This window comes from Pecten maximus, chromosome 2, assembly GCF_902652985.1.
Source record: "Pecten maximus chromosome 2, xPecMax1.1, whole genome shotgun sequence".
In the NCBI taxonomy this organism is placed as follows: domain Eukaryota; kingdom Metazoa; phylum Mollusca; class Bivalvia; order Pectinida; family Pectinidae; genus Pecten; species Pecten maximus.
The window spans coordinates 34051098-34071295 of record NC_047016.1 but is presented as its reverse complement, the minus strand read 5'-3'; the positions used below and the strand labels follow the sequence as shown (position 1 = coordinate 34071295).

General features: G+C 33.3%; 1 protein-coding gene across 4 annotated transcripts; it reads left to right on the top strand.

Annotated features, from left to right (window-relative positions):
• The first annotated feature begins 223 nt into the window (after positions 1 to 223).
• LOC117321870 lies at positions 224 to 19988 on the top strand. Of its 4 annotated transcripts, none has more exons than XM_033876471.1 (4): positions 224 to 414; positions 17126 to 17273; positions 17995 to 18130; positions 19205 to 19988. In XM_033876471.1, exons 1-4 carry the CDS (start codon positions 403 to 405, stop codon positions 19245 to 19247), a joined length of 339 nt encoding a protein of 112 aa, XP_033732362.1. In that variant the 5' UTR covers positions 224 to 402; the 3' UTR covers positions 19248 to 19988. The 4 variants fall into 4 exon arrangements, with proteins under 4 accessions (XP_033732362.1, XP_033732364.1, XP_033732361.1 ...); XM_033876473.1 differs by lacking the exon at positions 224 to 414 and adding an exon at positions 11328 to 11478; XM_033876470.1 differs by lacking the exon at positions 224 to 414 and adding an exon at positions 14894 to 15000.
• The last annotated feature ends 210 nt before the right edge of the window (positions 19989 to 20198 follow it).

Here is a 20198-nt window from a genome sequence, read left to right as displayed (position 1 = left end):
GCAACAATTTACTTAAACTCTCCTGTGCGTATAATATGAAGCGGGACTGTGACGTCACCCTTTCCCCACCCTCTCCACCATTAACCCGAGTTTCCGTCGCCGACGCGAAATTAGTATTGACATTAAGTGAACGCTCCGGAATGAAATTGTATTTCGGAAATCGTAAATTTTACCGGAACATTTCTCCGCTCGCTTATACATTCTTGCCCTATGAAGCAGAATCATTCAGGGTTATAGTTTTCTAGTCAAAGGGCTCGATGAAGCCATATATAAATCACCTCGTATCTCTGGTTCCAACTGAAGTGTGAACAGCAGCTCAAGAGGGAGACCTTAGAACGAACAACCCTGACTTTGGATTTTACCACAGTTCCTCTTCCAGAAAAGATCCAGCTACACACCAAAATGGTTTCAAAGGTAACCAATCATTGGTATGCTTAACAAGCTTACAAACGATTCTAATTAGTTTTTTTACTTGAAAAAAAAACATATTTCACAAGATAGCTTTTACGCGCGTTTAGTTTTATAAAAAAGTATTTTAATGAATATGCTAGTACTACTGGGACACCTATTGTCTTCTTTAAAGTTTCTATATATTTACCAGCTATTGTCGGCGACTGAAACATTATACACGTCATAGTCTGTATCCAACGTCATGTATATAAATCGATTTAAATTAATTAGTATTTGATTAATATCTACAATAGGTCTGTTGCTGACATTGCCGAATATGGATTTCTGCGTTAGATATAGATACATATCTGACAGCTAATGTTTTGACGTGGATAATTACCTATTAACCTACAGGAGATATATGTCATTGGCCTATTAATGAAATATAAAAGTAGTAAAATATTTATGAATAGTTAACTATGACCTAATTAATGTCGCCCAATAGCAGTCATATAATACGTAATTCCATAGCGAAATCATAACGTATTTGGATAGATCTTTTTTATATTTAACACCGAGAGCGAAAAGCGAAAATTAAAAGGTCTGAGTGTATTGACCAAATGCTGTACCTAATATTACATGTGACTGTCGCATTTATGTCAGAACTTACACAGATACTAGTTTAAACTATATTTATAATTGTAAATTGCAATGGTACTTACATTAGATGCTGAAATGACAGGATTCAGAAACAAGTACATAACACCTGTGTAAATCCGTCTACTCCATAGACTAGAAATGTCACAGCACTGACTATACTACGTGTATCAGTTAAATAAAATGTGTTTGGAAAGAGGAAAAAGAATAAGCTAGTGTAACGGTTTCATGTAATTTAACGCTAGATAATTCCTAATTAGTTCTTCAAAATTGTATTCAATTTTGTTATAATAATTTTGATTAAAAATAACCAATGAATATTCTATGATTCCAACTATTTACTAAATTTTCGAAATATTTTTATTGACCAATGAGGTTGTGGGCTATTTGATGTTTTCAAATAGCCCACAACCTTATCAGTTACAGTATTTGTTACAATGATACTCATGGGTCGCTATTCTACGAAATAAACTGATGGAAGTTTTCTTGTTATATTTTTAAAAAAATTCATTATCGACGTTGCGAATGTCCACAACAACGAGTATAAAGAAAAACTAGTGTACAATAAAAATTGTTGGTATACTTGTTTATTCCACACAAAATTTATCAAAATAAGATATAGATAAATTGCAATAATTATACCTTAACAAATACTAATTCAAATTAATGTGCAAAACTTATGGTGTCGATTCAATAGTAAACAAACCCATAGTCTGTATCAATTGTCCCAAAGCTAATCGTAAATGCTTGTAAAATGGAGGCTATACCAAATTCTACACGATAACGACGAGTTTGTTTTACTAACATATCGCATTCCAACACATTTAAAATCTTGTGTATCCTTTTGAATGTTTTCTTGAACCTGCTAGCATGTATTACAGATATTGAATGCATATATAAACAGGCCTTTGATGGTAATTTTTATGTTTGATGACAGACATCAATATGCTTACCAAATACTTTTTTAGAAAACGCATAACTTTCAATTTAGTATCCAGTTTTTGTTTTAAAGTGAATTTTCGGTTGCTCTTATATGTGGGTAAAGTATTTGTGAGTGTGTATGGCCATTTTATTAGTTTTAGGCTTTGACCTAGTGTTTATTAAGTTAAGATTGGATTGACATTCCGCTTTTACCTAAATTGTTCCTGAGTTCTGTTTTGACCTTGTGAGTTGGCTTTGAAATTTACTTCCATACCCATTTTTTTCTTATGTATCGTTTTATATCAAATGGCATTGACGCTTTAGCGATACTGTTATTTTAGCACTGGAAATATAGGGCTAAACTTTGATTGCGCTGATCAGGTTTGGTTACTTGTTGTATTGCACACATTTTGAATGAAGTTATTGATTACCATATCTAGTCAATTTTGATAAATCGTGATGATGATGATGATGATGATGATGATGACCAAAATGGTGTTGAAATTAATCATAGCTCTGCAGGTTTTCTGTTGAATTCGACAACTCGTTGTTTTCTATAAACATTAATACAAATAATCAATATCATTTGGATAATTATGAACGGAACTATATCAACTAACAATTATCGGTCTACGTAGCGCACTGTTTACTGTGTCAAAATTGTCAACTTCTATGATTAAATATAGGTAGGTAGGGGTATTTTCGGTCGGTGGTAAGTAAATGATATCAAAATCGACATTTGAGATTAATGGCATCTTTGAAATACAATTAACTTCTGAAATGAATAACACAAAGAGCGCCATGGTGCCAATGCCTGGCTTTATGACTGGTGTATGTATAACCACTCGCAAGCCGTTTCGGTTAATAAATAAAAATCAATAAAAATTATCAATTTACAATATATTTTATTGACCCAGTATCCGTTCACAAACAATATATAATTCTTATATTGTTTCAGGTACAGTTGTCAATATCTAAAATAGTTCGGTTTTGTTTATCATTAGTATTCGTGTTAAAGAGTTTTATTCAACGAAGAAGTACCCCGATTATCATAGCCTATCAAACGCAAAACTAACAAACTCAGTATTTATCTATATAATGAATTGTTTCCAGAATATCACTTTTTATGAAATAACGTAAATTAATGATACATGTTTAAATCTCTCACTGATACAGGTTCCAGGTAGTCCCACCCTATTTGATTTTGTTTTAAGTTAATATGCAATGCAGGACATACTTCTCCGTATAACAGAAAAAGCTAGACTGAGCAACTATTTAGCCCCGATAAACTCGCAACAGAAAAATACAGGATATCATTTTGATTTACTTTGCGATAAATGATAATTTCTTTTTTCCTTACACGAATGACTGATGGTTATCTCATATCCCGGATCTACATATAATATACCAAACCCCAGACCACCGTAAAATGTGGCAGTATTTCCTTTGCTATACAATGTCTAATACCTTTTTATTGATTTCTGTAAGGCCAATGACCGTTTTATCATTTAAGTGTTGAATTAGAAGAATGCTTTTTACTTGAGTGTGTTAATGAACGAAATCTGAACACCCATTTAATGTTAACCAATAAACCCAGTGAGAACAGGCATTTAAAAGGTTTCATGTTGCATTTTAAGCATTCAAAAAGGTAAGGAAATTGTAAATCGTAAATGTATGTTGGGAGTATTAACGTATTTTTTAAATGATTGCTTGACCGAGTTCCATGAAATTTCTTTAAACAGAATTTCATAACCCATACGGAAAACGTCACTTAAGGTAAAAGGCGATTCTTATAATAGCAGTATCATCACACATAATACTCTACTGTTACATTTCACTTGGAGTGCTCTCCCTTGCATAGTATTTAAAGACAAAGACATCAAGTTTTTCGAATTGTATATTTTTCGATTGTATTGATATAAAAAAAATTGAAAATATGAAAAAAATCAACATTTGTACGGTAAGAACATTATCTTTGTTAAGGATCAGTAGCAAAGTAAGTTAGACTTTTTATGTGTGACGCACCGGTCACTTAGCTTAGTAACAAAGTGATGTTAATTGTCATCATATCATGGTGTTATGCTATATTAAACTACACACATGATGTTAACGAACACTTCCCTGAAGCTACATGGTGGGGTATCTAATTATTAATCGTATGGTTCCATTTTCTTTAAAATATGCGCTTATGTTTTTGCTTTTCGCTAGCTGTTCACATCATTACCAGGTGACACCCGATCAATGTGATTTTTAAAACAGATTCGTACTATAAAATACAAATAAACTACACTCATCTTAGCACACCAAACTGAAACAAGTTGACAATTTTTTTTACATAACATGAATAACTTCATTGATAATCTTGATAATCTCACCAATACGGATTCAAGACAGCTATTACCTTTAGGTCAAAAGAATGTCGGATAAACATATTGTTTCCCTCATCGAATTGACATTTCATTCTCCCGAAATTCAAATCTGTCGACATCAATATAAAGACCTGATCTTAAATAACAAAGGCTATTGTTATATAAACGACAATTCGATTACAAAGCAATTGTAAATGACGACGTGGGTTTAAGGAAAATGACTGCTGGCCAGGGGTCAATATCTATAAAGTCTTTATTATGTTGAAAGTTATCCTAAATCATTTTGAGTAATGTCTTAATGCAACGGTATTCAGGTCCCTTAAGTATAAGTGACAGTGGAAGTAGATTTGCTCAGAAGGTTAGGTTGAAACGTCATTATCCTTCGTCACGTACCAATGTGGTCAGAATGACGACTTCTATGACATTTCCTTCGAAACATTTTATGATTACCAGATTTTGAATGAGTCCCAATACTACCGTTAACTTCTCTAAATAGAATTATCCCTACACTAACACTAACTAAAGTGTCAATTACGTTAGCTTCTTCTGACTGTCGTACACGCTGTTCAGTTGTTATACATGTGAAAGATAAAACAATACATGTACAGACTGTTCAGAATACTGTATAGTCGTTACATTTCACGGGGCTTTTATTTCGCGGGAATTCCTGGTTCGCGAGTATTTAATTTCAATTAACAACTCATTGTTAACATTTTTACCCGATATTTTGATGAGTCTATCGAAATTATATCTCCACAAATATAACATACTGTACAGCACTAAGAATACCGACATAATAACGAAACCATGATTCAATCTTATTTGTATGAAATATAACATACTGTACAGCACTAAGCACAGTGAAATGTTTACCAGCAGAAAGGAAATTTGTTTTAATGTAAATATAATCTAACTTTGAGATGTTTTATAAGAATACCGACATAATAACGAAACCATGATTCAATCTTATTTGTATGAAATATAACATACGGTACGGCACTAAACACAGTGAAATTTTACCACCAAACAGGCAAGCTATTTTAATGTAAATATAATCCTTTTTTGAGATGTTTAATAAGAATGCCGACATAGTAACGAAACCATGAGTCAATCTCGTTTGGATGGAGGCTCCTGAAAAAGTGAAAGGAAAATAAGTCCCGATGCCTCTGAGGCTAGGTTGGTGACAACGGAACCACGAGGCAGATCAGCTACCATTAAACACGTCTGACATCGTATATAGAATATTTCCAAATTAGATCATGATATCGACCGTAATCATACCCTTGGTCTTCATCAACATGCATCTCTCGAAACTTTATGTTGCTATTTTTCCGTCAGTATTCGACACAATCACCTCAGGTAGGGTAACAGGAATTTTTCTATCTAGAAATAGAAATATTACCTTTCCATGAATAATAAAATACCAGAGATAATTCGTTTCAGTGGATAAGACACTATTGCAATATTATTTTCGCTATCATACAGCAACAATTCATTATCAATGTTTTTTCAAAGTTTTGTTATTGACACATCCATATTAAACATTTAACAATTCATTGATAAAAATTATTGGATGGGCAAACGCAGTGGTAGAATCAGTTGTCGCGTATCGAGAGAGTGACCGACAGTAATACTCATGCTCTGGATACTAGAAGCTATTCCTAGATCAACGGTTTAAAAGAACCTTGATGCAATTACGACAAAATGCAAAGATTCAGATGATTTGTAAAACACGAGTATGATCCATGCATTAAAGATGAACCATGTGCGGTATGAGTTTATATTTAATCATCATGGCAGTGGTAGCTGTTGTTGGAGCGAAAGTCTAATACAACCAGAGTTGAAGATCAGAGTGTACAGGCATTATACATACATGGCGCGCGGCATCGATGACGCATATGGCATTTGCACTTCCGGAACCTCTACGTCAAAACATCCGTAGATGGTTTCAGTATGTGGACGGTCAATTAGGCTTTAGGGGATGTGCGCATATGCCCGTCAATACCTTCGATAATAATTGACGGGTTAACTTCAAACGTTTCAGAAATGTAATTGTGCGGACAAGTTTGATAATAAATCTATCTGACAATCATTGAAGGGTTATTGCTCTTACTGCATTGCGGACTATCCTCCATAATTAAAAGGATATTTCAGACAAACAATGCAAAAAGGACTTATAAACGGAATAATCCAAATTATACATAAAAGGCTAATTACCACGAGAGAGCAAATTTGATAACTATAGTATGGATCTTTGAATGTGAAACCGGTGTATCATGTACTGCTTCAATTTCCTGCTTGTGTTGTAATTTTCAATGCTTATGGTATAATGTGTGTTGTCTTGCACTCATGATGATAATTTGAGTTAGAATTAAGTTTATGTTTACAGCCCGAATGCTTACCGTTTCGGTATTTAGGAGTGGGAAATCCTAAATCCTTAATGATCAGCAAAACTATATCTTTGTTGATCATTTTAATAAACCAATTCGACCATACTCTCTTGACATTATCATTCGCTTTTATAATTAGTTCCTGTGTGTATAATTACTAACGAGTTGCAAATCTATGCAAATAAGAACGCAATTCCTGCTCAGATGGTACTTATATTAAGTTATTCTTCTGCGACTAATGTAGACACTGTACACGCGTAAAATTGTCGTTTAGAAAGCCAATCGCTATGAGGCTTTCTCTAACAGTGTCTCTCTTGATTATTTTATCTATTCGTATAGAATGGCTGATATCCGTTATATGCTCTTTTAATGTGAACTGTTTCAGTGCGACACGACTATAATTGAAGCAGAAAATCCATCTTTCAGTAATCGACCTAACTTGTGCGTGGATTAAAGTACTCTGTATAGAGACATGCTCACAATAGTTGAATCTCCTAATATCTGCCCTGTGGTTAAAATGTCTACTGAAAGCGTTAATATACATCTTGTCATAAGATAAACATAATATTAAAAAAATGTTTGTACAGCGTCTTATATGTTCCCCCATTACAGATTATATCAGGTCAAGGTCAGGTCATATTGCCATTCTTACAACGACATTAAAATGCTTCCATCATTTAAAGACTCGTTCTTAATTCAAACATCCTTTAGTACCCATTTTCTATAATAGTCTATTTGTGAACTTTTACTACCGAACATTACCATTTTACATGTATCTTTTAGTTACATCTGTTTAATTAACAATCATGTATAAGTCAATTAACGTAGTTTATTAATTTGATATTTCAAAACTTACCTTTGAACAAGTAATTGCAAGTTAATAAGAACTATTGGGTACTCAACGGCTTGCAAATTAATCCCTTATATCTGTGTACTTACTCTACTAATCTATGCATGCCTTCTGGTTGAATAGAAAATATGGAAATAGGTATGTAGATGATTTTTTATTTCTCTAATAATAAAAGACTTGCTATACTGTCACAGTTGATACAATTGACCCATTTAATACAATAATGATCGGATACTGTAAACTTGTTCAAAAACCTTATTCGAGGTTATTAAATTTCGCGTAACGCCGCTCTGTAAACGTGTCTATGTATTTGTGTATGTGACTGTGATATCGCTCAATGAAATCCCCCTTGAATATTACTAATTATTAATCATAATTCATTTATGCTTTATCCTATTTCAAAATTACCCTTTTTTAAATGAATTGGAGCATTTTGTTATGTTGTGTATATTTCAATGTTAAATATCATGTAAGACTTTGAAATAGTTTGAAAATGAAATTGATGCTCGGGCATGACATAGGCCATATATCAGAACAAATAAAAGTTTGTATAAGCTATGGTGGCTAAATGTTCCTCACAGTTACTACTATCCTTACGACACGTATGGTAACGATGACATAGCAATGTGTATGAGACCAAAGCAAGACTGAATGAGTAGGAAGAAAGACGAGAAAAATATGCTGAAATAAACAGTATTTGCAGATAATAATCGTCTATGAGGAAAAGTAACAATAGGATGAATAAAGCATGTCTGATAAGCTGACGAGGTAGTTATCCAGTTTTAAAGTATTATCAAGACGTTTTGAAAAGAAAACACTGATAATACCGACATATAAACTAAAATGCAGTTCTTATTCAAAATCGATGAAACGAAGGCAAAACAATAATGGGCAAAATAAGGATTTCCATGGAAACCTTGACGTTTAAAAAGGGTAAGCTTTCTCAATGGGATTATCATTACGTGGCATGATACCGTATGTATTAATCTAGTCTGTATTGAAGACGTCCAACCCGCAAGAAATAAACAAATGTTTATTGTTTCCATTATTGACGAAGTGAAAATCATATTGAATAGCGCGATTTCCCCCCAAACCTACCATTGGAATGGAGGAAATACCAATGACGATGTTTAATCAATGCCTAATACGCTATGAATTATCAACACGCTCTTCCATTCAGATACTTAACAGCTTCATATGCTATGGTATTGGAATGTATAGTGTTTTAATTATATACTCGCATATCCTAATAAAGATGTCGTCAGATTTTAGGGATTAGAAAAAGAAAGGACAATAAACGAAGAAAATATTTTTCCAGTGCGAATTATCATTATTCTATTGACATTTGAAACCTAACATAGCTTGATATTGTACGGATGTGATTGCAAAGTATGAAGTGACAATAGCATAGCAATCCCTTTCATCCGATGTGACAGCTAACGGCGGGTGGGCTCGCGGAAATCCAGCTTGTACGCATGCCTCAAAAATCACGTTAATGTCACAAATCTATGGAAGCCTGTTATTCGCTAAACTAAATGAAATTATCGGTAAACATCTGCTATGAGTATATTGGTAACCGATAACAAAGTCAAATGTTTATACAATAATATTTAATCACTCTCTAAATATTGTCTATATGTAGGCACGCCTTGGTTTCCCCTTCAGGCGTTAATGCCCGTCTACCCATATCAGGGTTCCCTATAGATGATCTGATCATGACAGCGACATTACTGGCAATGTTTATTAGAAACGCATCACTTCCGGTGCACGTTTATGTGTTGGTGATTCGTCTTAGTCTACCAGTGGCTGTTTTGTAGAGCTTGGACTACGATCTGATTCTAGTATGCAAACTTTATGACTTTTATATTTCAACAACGTAAGCGCACCATTTTTAAAAATTGATATTTATAACAAGTAATCATTGAAAAGTATTTTTTCAATCAATACATTTGAGCAATAAAACGAAAAAATGTGTACATATTTGACATGTGTATAAGGAATCCTCCTCTGGTGTAGCACGCAAGGTATGGTCAGCATGTATTTTTCTTGATAATACATAACGACTATGTAATGTGAGATAACATTTATTGTATGGATCTTAAATAGAATGCGACGCCGATCATAATGTATAAGTAAGACAATGTGACATCAGGATTCAGGATCTGTTTTCATCCTGCTGTTATACTGGAAATGTAGTTATTTTGGCGGACTCAAATTTTATCGCGAAACCGAATATAGGTAGATTAGCTCATTAACGCATTAGGTGATTGAAAATTTTCAGCGTTAACATATATCTACTTAGTATATAGTATACCTAATATAGACAAAAGCAACCGTTTGGTTACTAATGTCTCAGTGAGTGAATAAAATGTATGGAATTATTTTCTGTTTCATGTCGTATGTATATCACGGATATATGTCAGGCTATATTGATATATTCTATTATTGGAGAAAACAATTACATTTTCTATAATTTTCGCCAATTTCCCACCCACAAAATAAATCAAATCCAGTGACGTTACAGTACCATTTATTATGGGCTGGTCAAGGAAATACAATTGGTTTTTGCTGACACCTGAAGTTTTCCTTACTAAACTGCCATGTAAGGCGTTGGGTTAAATACCAAATCAAAGCAGCGATGGATGATTCTTCGAATTTTCGAATGTTAAAAATATCAGTGTCATTTGATTGATTTCAGTATCGTGAATTGTATCGATCATACCATAAATACTTACAAGTCGGAATTATTCTGTTATGGCCGACAAGGACTTTTCTTTCCACAAGAAGCAATTGCTATAGTAAAACTTAACATGTCTATTGAGTGGTTCAAGAAAGATAAATCTTCAATGTTCTGTTTTAATCTTAAGGAAAAAAAACAAGATGTCATACGGTAGGAAATGTATAGCAACTCAACTTCTGGCATCTAGTACTTCGTATTTTTCAATGTTATGTTTTGATTAAAATAATCACTAAATTCTCTAAAGGTTGGAAATGATATAATATCACAAAATTCTTAGATCTAAGGTATTATGTTGGAATTTATTTCATTCTGAAATACAGTCTAATTCGGGTTATTTTATACAATACAATTTCAAGCATTGCCTTACTCCGATGGATTTAGATCTACATACTGTACATTATTTGCATTTTGATGCACTAGTTACTAAAATTCACATTGAATGGGGCAAAATCCCCTTACTTAAAATTCTACGAAATATTAACAGGCTGTGTCGCGTTCTGTCAATGCTTATATCAGTAACATAAAAAGAAGACAGATTTAATTTGAAGCCAGCTATCAATGATGTTTTCTAAAGAAAATAAATCTTCCTTTTCTAGATGCATATTTTGATTAAGTATTTCATAATAAGTAATACTACAGAAAGCATTGCATGTATTCCAAACATTTAGGTCAAGAATCAGAACAGGATTGCGTTATGAATTATTATAGCTTTATCTTTATCCTGGGAGTGTGGTGGGGATTCATTCTTCTTGCTTTAAGAAAGGATTGGCTCTACAATCAAATTATTTCTACAGAGGTATATACCATCTCTATCCAGATTAGAAAGTAATTTTGTAAAATATTGGATATTTCACTCATAATTTGACACGATCTAATATGAATATCCTCGTGTATGAGTCTCTTGTGTGCGATAGCCATTGTCCCTTCTGAACATCCATACCTTCTCTCTGCTAATCTACGTCATTAAAATGTAATTATAATACCGAAGGTATCGGTGTAGACTCCAATATATGACTGAATTCCCCTAACGTGAACAGATACCCTTAAATGTTGGAATTTAAAATGACTACATAACATATGGTAAGATAAGAACTTAAACACTTACCAAGTAAGCATCATCACACGTCTGTCTTGTCAGGAGGAAGAGTTCCCAGGTAAAAGGTAAGCTTCTATTATATCAGCACATGTACATCGCATGTGAATTTTACATTCATTTTATATACATATAAACTAAGATTTTTCTTATCACAACATTCAGTTTTAAAATGGTTTAAAGTGTTGATTAAAATGTCCTCTTTTTATTGATACAAAGATGTTTGTCAAAATAATTGCAGTTTCTTCATGAATTCAACTAAAAGATAAATGATATCTAATTTTGAATAGTTATTAGTAATCTAGTGTTCCCCTCGAAACTGTCAAACATATGACCTAATGATTTACTATGAATGTCTTAAAATGGTAGTCGAGTCCCCAGCATTTCAATAGAGATAATCGTTGGGTTTTTACCTTGGTAACATCTGTAAAATCCGTCAAACAATATCATTCAATATCGGTACCAGCTTCCATGATGTTCATTTTAAAATACAAATGCATATTACTTAAATTACTTAGCAATAGTAATGCGTCTGGCCACAATTCTAATATGGTATTTAACAGTATCTTTACAATTTAGGTAAAACGTTAATTACAAACAGTTTAGCTAAAGAGAACATTACAAAAGATATTCTCACTTATAATGCAGAAACTTATAACAAATACCTTAAGCGCTAACGTTAATAATGCTACTATGAAATAGGGGGTAGGGATACACTCCCTGTGACGGAAACGCTATGTAACATCAAAGATGGGTACAATAATGTGTTTTCTTTAGGAAATGATCAGATTAAAGTATGAATGAATGGAAACTCATTTTGTTCGAGGTGCAACACAGATCATTTCCAATTATTTGATTACTTACGCAATAAAGATGTCGTTATTGTACAGATATCGGTTGATTACGCTAAAACAAAGGAGAAAGGCAGAATTTTTTGTTAAGATGTTGTTAAGATTAATTATGAGTTAACTACTATAAATATATCACCTCTATTTGACAGAATTGCATACCAACTCTAGAATGCGAAAGATCCTTGTTAATCATATATCATAATCATGACCATTAATATATATATATATACATGTATATATGATAATAGTTCCATAACGATGACTCGTTTTTATCGTGCCATTATCCTTTACGACTGTGTCGTCTAGCTACGATTGAGTATCATTTACCGTAACAGCGGCATATACATTCAGACGCCTGTCAACATATATAAAGACTTTTTTTGCAGCTTAAATTCAGTACAATGAGACTCGTATCATATTTATTTTAACCCCTGTTATAACTTGCATAACTCACGGGCATTCATCAGCTAATATCCTTAAGTATCATATGACATTAAAATTGTGGTCATCCCTAACATTTAATTATATTAATATCCAATAAAGTATCATTGATATCAGAGGTCGTTTTTGTCATTTTATGTTTACATTGTTTCATAAAAAAAAATCTCATTATGTTTTTGACACAAAATACTGTACATCAAAATATCATTAATTCTGTTACTGTGTAAAATGAGTCATGACTGAGGATAATCTACACTATAAAAACATATCGTCTCAAAAGGCGTTGGCCGTGAAGCAAAACTTACTGAAAAAAAAATTGCGCAAGATTACTTCTAAAGACAAAAAAGGTATCTAATCACACTGGCCGATATGGACACACTTAGCTGTTATACGTAACGAATTAAATAATTAAAACATTATTCTTTCATGACTTTTCCCCTTTAATACCATGAAATTTATTTGACGGTAATGCATGTTACAAGAAAAACAATATATACAGTAGGCAATTGATTTTGTTAAATAACAACCTTATATAATTAATATTATATACTGAAAATAAAAACTGATAATAAAGCTAGATTCGTATTTCAGTAAAGACATGCAGAGGTCTAGTACGAAACAAAACATTATTATCTAATACTGCTGTAATAAATGCCTATTGCATATACCAATGTGATACGGTTTGATATTTCCACCTTGGTAATTAAAGTTAACTCTTCGAAATGTAAAATGACGCGTGTGCAAATACCTATATAGGTATCAGAACTGACCAATCAGAGCGGCGCTTGTTATTTCTTATATTCAAAACCAAGAGTTCACGTGCATATGTTGAAGCCTTAAAGACAGTAATTATGTGTAACATGAAATTTCCTCGTATGTCGAAGTATCAGAACAAAGTATTCAGCAAAGAACAGCTGTATTGATAGCTCTTAATAGCAGTGATTTTATCCTTGTGTTTTGACAGTCTCTGTTGGCAACGAGTCAGTATGTATTTGTTCATTCTTAAAAATACGGTTGTTTGAAATTAGACGTTATCGTATGGTAGTAATTCCCCATTCTACAAACGGAAGGCTGATTTTCACTTATAACACGAAAAATGTATTCAACGGCTATACTGAACCAGGTCAACAGTCCATGGGGATAATATTTGAAAGGAACTATACCTAAGTATACAAAATATACCCCGTGATGTCTGGGAATTCTTTTCTATATGTCAGGTGCCTGTCATCTGTGACACAAGGTGCATACGTCATTCTTCAAAAAATGAAAACCTATTAATTATTATCTACGATTAACTATGTACATCAAAATCTTTTATTATACAACCTTATTTAAAAAAACCTTTCAAATAAGAGAAATATATGTGGTGCTCAAAGTGTATATTTTTATTTGGTGACATACCAATGCCCATATAACATAAAAGAACATAAACCAAAACGAATTAATTCTATGAACCTTGCATATACCAAATACATTGTCCGACTTAGTCAGCGATATAAAATGACACAATTCACATAAAAAACAACTTGAGGATGGACATTCGACTATTTGAAAGACAATATTTTGAAATTTGTTTTCATTATGTCATATCTTTGATTTTTAGCACGGTGACATACATTTACGTATTGTTACCTACAGAAAGTATTATTATCATTTGAAGATTGTAAATAATTGTGCAGTCTCACATTGTTGGAGACTTTCTGTTCAACTAAGTAAATTTCTATCAAATGCCAGAATGTATATACATACACACTACATGGATTGATAAGAGCAAATCACCGTCAAGCATTTACCCTTCGAACAGATAGTAATGACATAACCAGACATAACAATTTTCTCATTTGTTGACGGTACAGCAGAAATATTGACAAAGCATTTATATAATAAACTAACGAATATCATATATTAGTCATGGGTTAGCGATAACCAATAACATTCATCAATATAACATTTTATATCATTGATTTGATGGCAGTAACGTCTTATTTATTCTAAAAATCAATTACACATATTGACCTGTACTTTTGTTCATCGAGTGCCTAGAGGTTCAATGTGAAATTTTATGAGGTATCAAAACAGTCACAATAGGTGTACACTCTTGTATATACTGTTAGTGGCAGGGTTATCACAACATACACTTAAAATAATGAAGCATTGGTTGAATCATTTACAAGTGTGACATTAAAAATACGACAAGGTTTATAAAATTGGCAAGTCAATCTTTGTAAGTCAATCTAACCAATGCCCCTCCATGGTATACCCGACTCTGATGACATGCTGCCCAAAATGTGTTTATCTGTAAGTTATCAGCGTATTAAGATATATCTTTAAACAACAATTGCGAAACAAGTTAAACAAACTTCTATCAATTACTCCTGTTTGCGCGGATAGGAGCGGAAGTGGAGGGGTCTTACTGTGGGAGGAAACCAGAGTGCCCGGAGGATCCCAGGTGGTCGGGCTGGTGATCCTTACCTGTCTACGTCCGATTCAGGAGTCGAACCTGGGCGAGATAGGTGAGGGCGCGTGTGTTACCAATGTGCCTACTGACCAACCAAAAGGTTCCAATGTGGCCGGTGAGCCGGAGCTAACTGAACTTGAAGTTCCACATGAAGGAACGTGATCTTAGGGAACGTTTTTTTCAAAGCTTCAAGTTTTATTTAATACGATAGATAGTAAAGGTTTTCATATTAGAAATTCACCGAAAACGAATATAGAAAAGTGATTTTTGTTGATTGTGGTATGTAAATAGATGTATCAACTCCATCAGATGTCTTAGTGAGGAATGAAACTGCTGATGTCTTCTGTGAAAACCTCTTATTTTCTTGTTGGATTATTATATTTCAACACTTTGGAACATATGGAAGATACAATCCTACAGTAAGAGGTACAGTTCCAAAATGGCCGAACCAGTAACTTAAATACACTGCTAATCTCTATACGTGGTGAACATATGGTCAAGATTTGTTTTGTTGACTTTAATCTAATTGCTTAAGAATCATTGAGTAGATATTACGTTAGATTTGTTATTGTGAATATTTTTATCTGTTTTTATTTCTGTGCGGTCTCGTTAGTTAATATCTTTTTTGTATTTGTAACTTTTTCTAATGAAATACATCTGTATAAATTATAAATTTCATACCGTTTCTCTACTTTAACCTGAATCATCGGAATAGCAATATATCAATTTTTGAACAACAGAGTACCCTTTCCTGTCATAGGAAGATTCGTAACCCACCAAAATATACCCAAAAAGAAAACGTGAACAGAAAAATAAAGCCTTGTTCTGGTAAGGAACTAAACTGCTATTTGATTTGGTTTTAATCCCAACTCTTTCTATGACAGTTTGGTAAAAACATTACTTGGTATCAGCAGAAACAAATTTAATGGTTCTGTAACGTCATTTGAATGAGATGTCGGAGATGATTCATTCTCAAGATTTCTGCCAAAAAAAAACCTCGGTTTGATTATATTTTTGTGGATCGAAAATTGGCGAAAATTATAGAAAATCTAATCGTTTTCCCCATTAATAGAATATAATATATAATCAATAATTTTAATGTCAATATGTCCTGGTACGTGATAAACATACGGCTTTACACAAAACTATCCCATATATTCTATTATACTGAAACATTGGTTACCAAACTGTTCCTATTATCTATATTAAGCATACTGTTCCCATATTTAGTCAAGCGTTTATCTTATTTAAGCGGTGTTTCTGCACAGAAAGCATAAGGCTAAATTTGATAGTGCTAATTGTAGTTTCTGTATATTCTTTTCGACGACAAATATTGTTGGTTTGTCAAATCATCATTATGTAAATCTGTTACAATCCAATTATGCGTTAAAAATTGAATAAAAAAAAAACCGCTTTCAGTTGGTGATACGGATATCATACTAGGTAATCCTTGTATTCAATTGATGAATTTCAATGGCAAGTCATGTTGACGTGCAGAGTTTTAATGCTCCTTTAGTTATAAAATCTCTTTCCGCGATCTAGCCCTGATCCATTTTTACAGCATTACAACATGATGGTTTCACATAATTAACATAACCAACAGATGGTTGTATCAGTACGTTTTAGAACCACAATACAGCTTATGTACATATTTGTATACACAAACAAAGGGGGAATGGCAAAAGGGGAAGCAAAAGCTTTGCAGGACACCAAAACGTAAATCGGCTCTTCCAATGTACTACCCGTGACATTGCCTTTGTCCGAATCTGATTCTATTTGTTGGAGGTCTGTTGAGGCATCTGTCTTCAAACCCATATTTATTGTGAAACGGAACGCAGAAGCAACCACCAAAATATAAGAATGATTGATTGTCTTCAAACCCATATTTATTGTAAAACGGAACGCAGAAGCAACCACCAAAATATAAGAATGATTAATGTATGGTTATATTTCTATCTGTTACAGGCGATGAAACTTGCAGAAATTATAACAGTGCTGTCTGTTGTGCTTTTCGTCACATTTATCGTTGGTGACGGGGCACCACAATGGCGACCACAGGGACGATTTGGTAAGAGAGGGGACCTGAGACAGTATCCAGTTTCATGGCAACCAGGTAAGAAGTTATATTCAGTAGGGTAACATATGAATAAAATATATCGTTATATTCCCCGGACGTAACTACAGTTTCAGTGGTCATGCGTTGCATTGTTGTCCTGGATTTTGCATTTGACCCCGCCGTCTATTTAGAACGTTATGGGGTCTCTACTTAATGCCAGAGCGTTACCTTAAGTGATTCTTTACATTGTACGAACACAAAGTGGCTAATAAAACGAACTCTGTTAACCAATAAAACAAATATTTGCGTAGATATAGAGACTTCCTAAAGGTAGATTAAAGAGTATGCAGCCAACAATACCATAAGCATTTTGAAGTTTCTTAATAGTGAGGACAATACATTTGTGTTCCCTCATTGTCAACGGATAATATATACGTATAAATGTATCTAATACAGCAGTCAAGATCCGGAAATTGACACTAACCAAGTTGAATCAGGAACAGTGTTTACATTTTTCGTTTGGTTGCAATACCTATTCGTCTAATTTTCTAGGATTACATTTTTGTGTTGTTGATTCGATCGAAAACTGATTATTTCTGTTTTGATACATGATATCTTTATACATCTCGAAAAACAACACATTATTATTATTAACAAAAATATGAAAATATGTTGCTTGCCAATTAAATCAAAATTATTTAAAAGGAGAACATAATCGTCAACAAATAATCAAATGGTTCAGAGGGCTTGGATGTAATCTTTGATTTGATTATTTCAGACTCTGACAGCGATATAGACGTTTATCCTGTGATAGAGAGCCGATCAGATACAGAATCAGACAGTGAGAAGACTTTAAAACTACTGGAAAAATTATGTGTAGAAAGCAGCTTACCTGGACTGTTTAGGTGTTACAGGTAAGAATTAATGACGTCACTTCGAATCGGCAGAGTTTACCTTCATGTACATTTTATATAGATATACAGCGTGTAGTTGTAAACAGTAATGTTTTGATGGCATATTAACGCTCATGCTGTTTTGTGATTTAAACCGTGCGTGCGAATATCTGCACTAAACAAACAAAAATACATACGTGGGAAGTGTAGTTTAGTGCGAAAATAGTTTTGGACTGTGGCTACCATCTAATCAATAATAGAGGCTAACTATTGACAGGAAAAACTACGGCTATTTTAATTGGTATAAAGTTAATTAGCTGTTGTTATGGGTATTGTACTTGTTGACGCAGGTGTATTTTAAGTAAACCGTACCTAAAAATAATGTAAGTAATGTTTTCAGAAATGGAAAAAAACGAAACCAGAAATGAAAAACAAAACGCTTTTTCTGTTTTCTGTGAATAAAAAAAATCTATCTAACAGACACTTTTCCTTCCTGGTATTATGACCTTGACGATGACCCTACTGAAGATGACACTACTGAAGAATATGAGCATAAATGTAATTGAGATAAAGTAATCGGAATAAATCATACTCGCGGTTTTGACGACACGAGTGATCATTCCCGCAATCAGAAACGTACACAAACAACAAAAAGTGAAACATTAATATTAGGACACCAGTTGAAGTAGTACACAAAACGCATTCTTTACAATCGACAACACAGAAAGCGCGATGATAATACACTTATCATACTGGCGTTCTGGTCAATTTTTGATGAGTTGCAATTAAAATTAAATATCAAAATATTAATAAGTAGCTCCAGTAGCATAATATCTTGTAAGGAATATTTTGGTATCTTTCCAGGTGCGAAGACACTAAATATTGGTGAAATATTTTTTGGCTTTATTGATAGCACTATTAAATATTGTGGACAAAGTGGCGTTAGTCCTACAAATACAAAACACATGAGGGTCTAACTTTAACAAAAAGGTGGCCGTGTCACGTGATGGTGATGCTAAACGTATGTATGTAATGCGATTCTTAGATAAATTGATATCAATATGCTTTACATCTTACTTTGTTTCTACATTTCAGAAAGAAAAGATCTACAGAAACGAGGGAACACGAACGTTCATAATGGGTAACTGTACACCCCCTTACATACAAAACGAGACATCAACAACTCTATGTGAAAACTTACCAACTGAAAACCCGAAATTATGATAATAAACTGGATGTTACTGATAGCACAGGAATTATGTCAAAGTTTCCTACCATATATCCTTTGATATATTTGTACGTAAGGCACAAAACGAAACAATTATGATAGCTTAGGAAGGATGTATGTTTTTCTACCAACAGAGCACTTGCGTTGGTGCCTTCGTCATGAAGCTCATTAATGAGTATTGGTATTCTAGTTTATGAACATTATTCATTACATGGTATGGTACATTTCTGATTAATTAATTCACACTTTGGCACTGCGTCGATCGAAACATAACGCTTTGAACTTTCCTAACATGGCATTGTGTTATTTCGTGTAATCATGGAAATGCCAACAGTTTCTGATTTAAAAGCTGTGTCAGTTTTGTAGAAATTAAATAACGTATCTGTTGTACATTTTGTCTTTATGACTATGGTGTTATGTTGATATTGAATCCACCAACGAAATATCTACAGACTTAGCGATCTACTTCTCAAAATAAGGCTCTCAAAGAAAATCAAGAGGATACAACTACAAATATCGGAGATATATCGACCAAACATCAATATCAACAGGTTCATGTATCACAACAGAAATGCATTCCTCAACTGTTCAGATCAGAATAACCATACATCTCACTCGTCAAGGTGTAAATAAAGTCTTGTTTGAAATTAGTGTTGATGAGATTTGTTATAACTATCCGGATTCGCAACTATGAACAATATCGATCATACCAGTTTAGATATCTAAAAGTTCATTTATTAAAACAATGTGTATCTGTTAGAAGTTTGTTGGTTCCACTTAAAATAGATAAGTCTTACGTTTGAAAAGGCAATAGTATAGTTCTACCATGTCGATATAATACCATGCTGACCGAATCAAAGG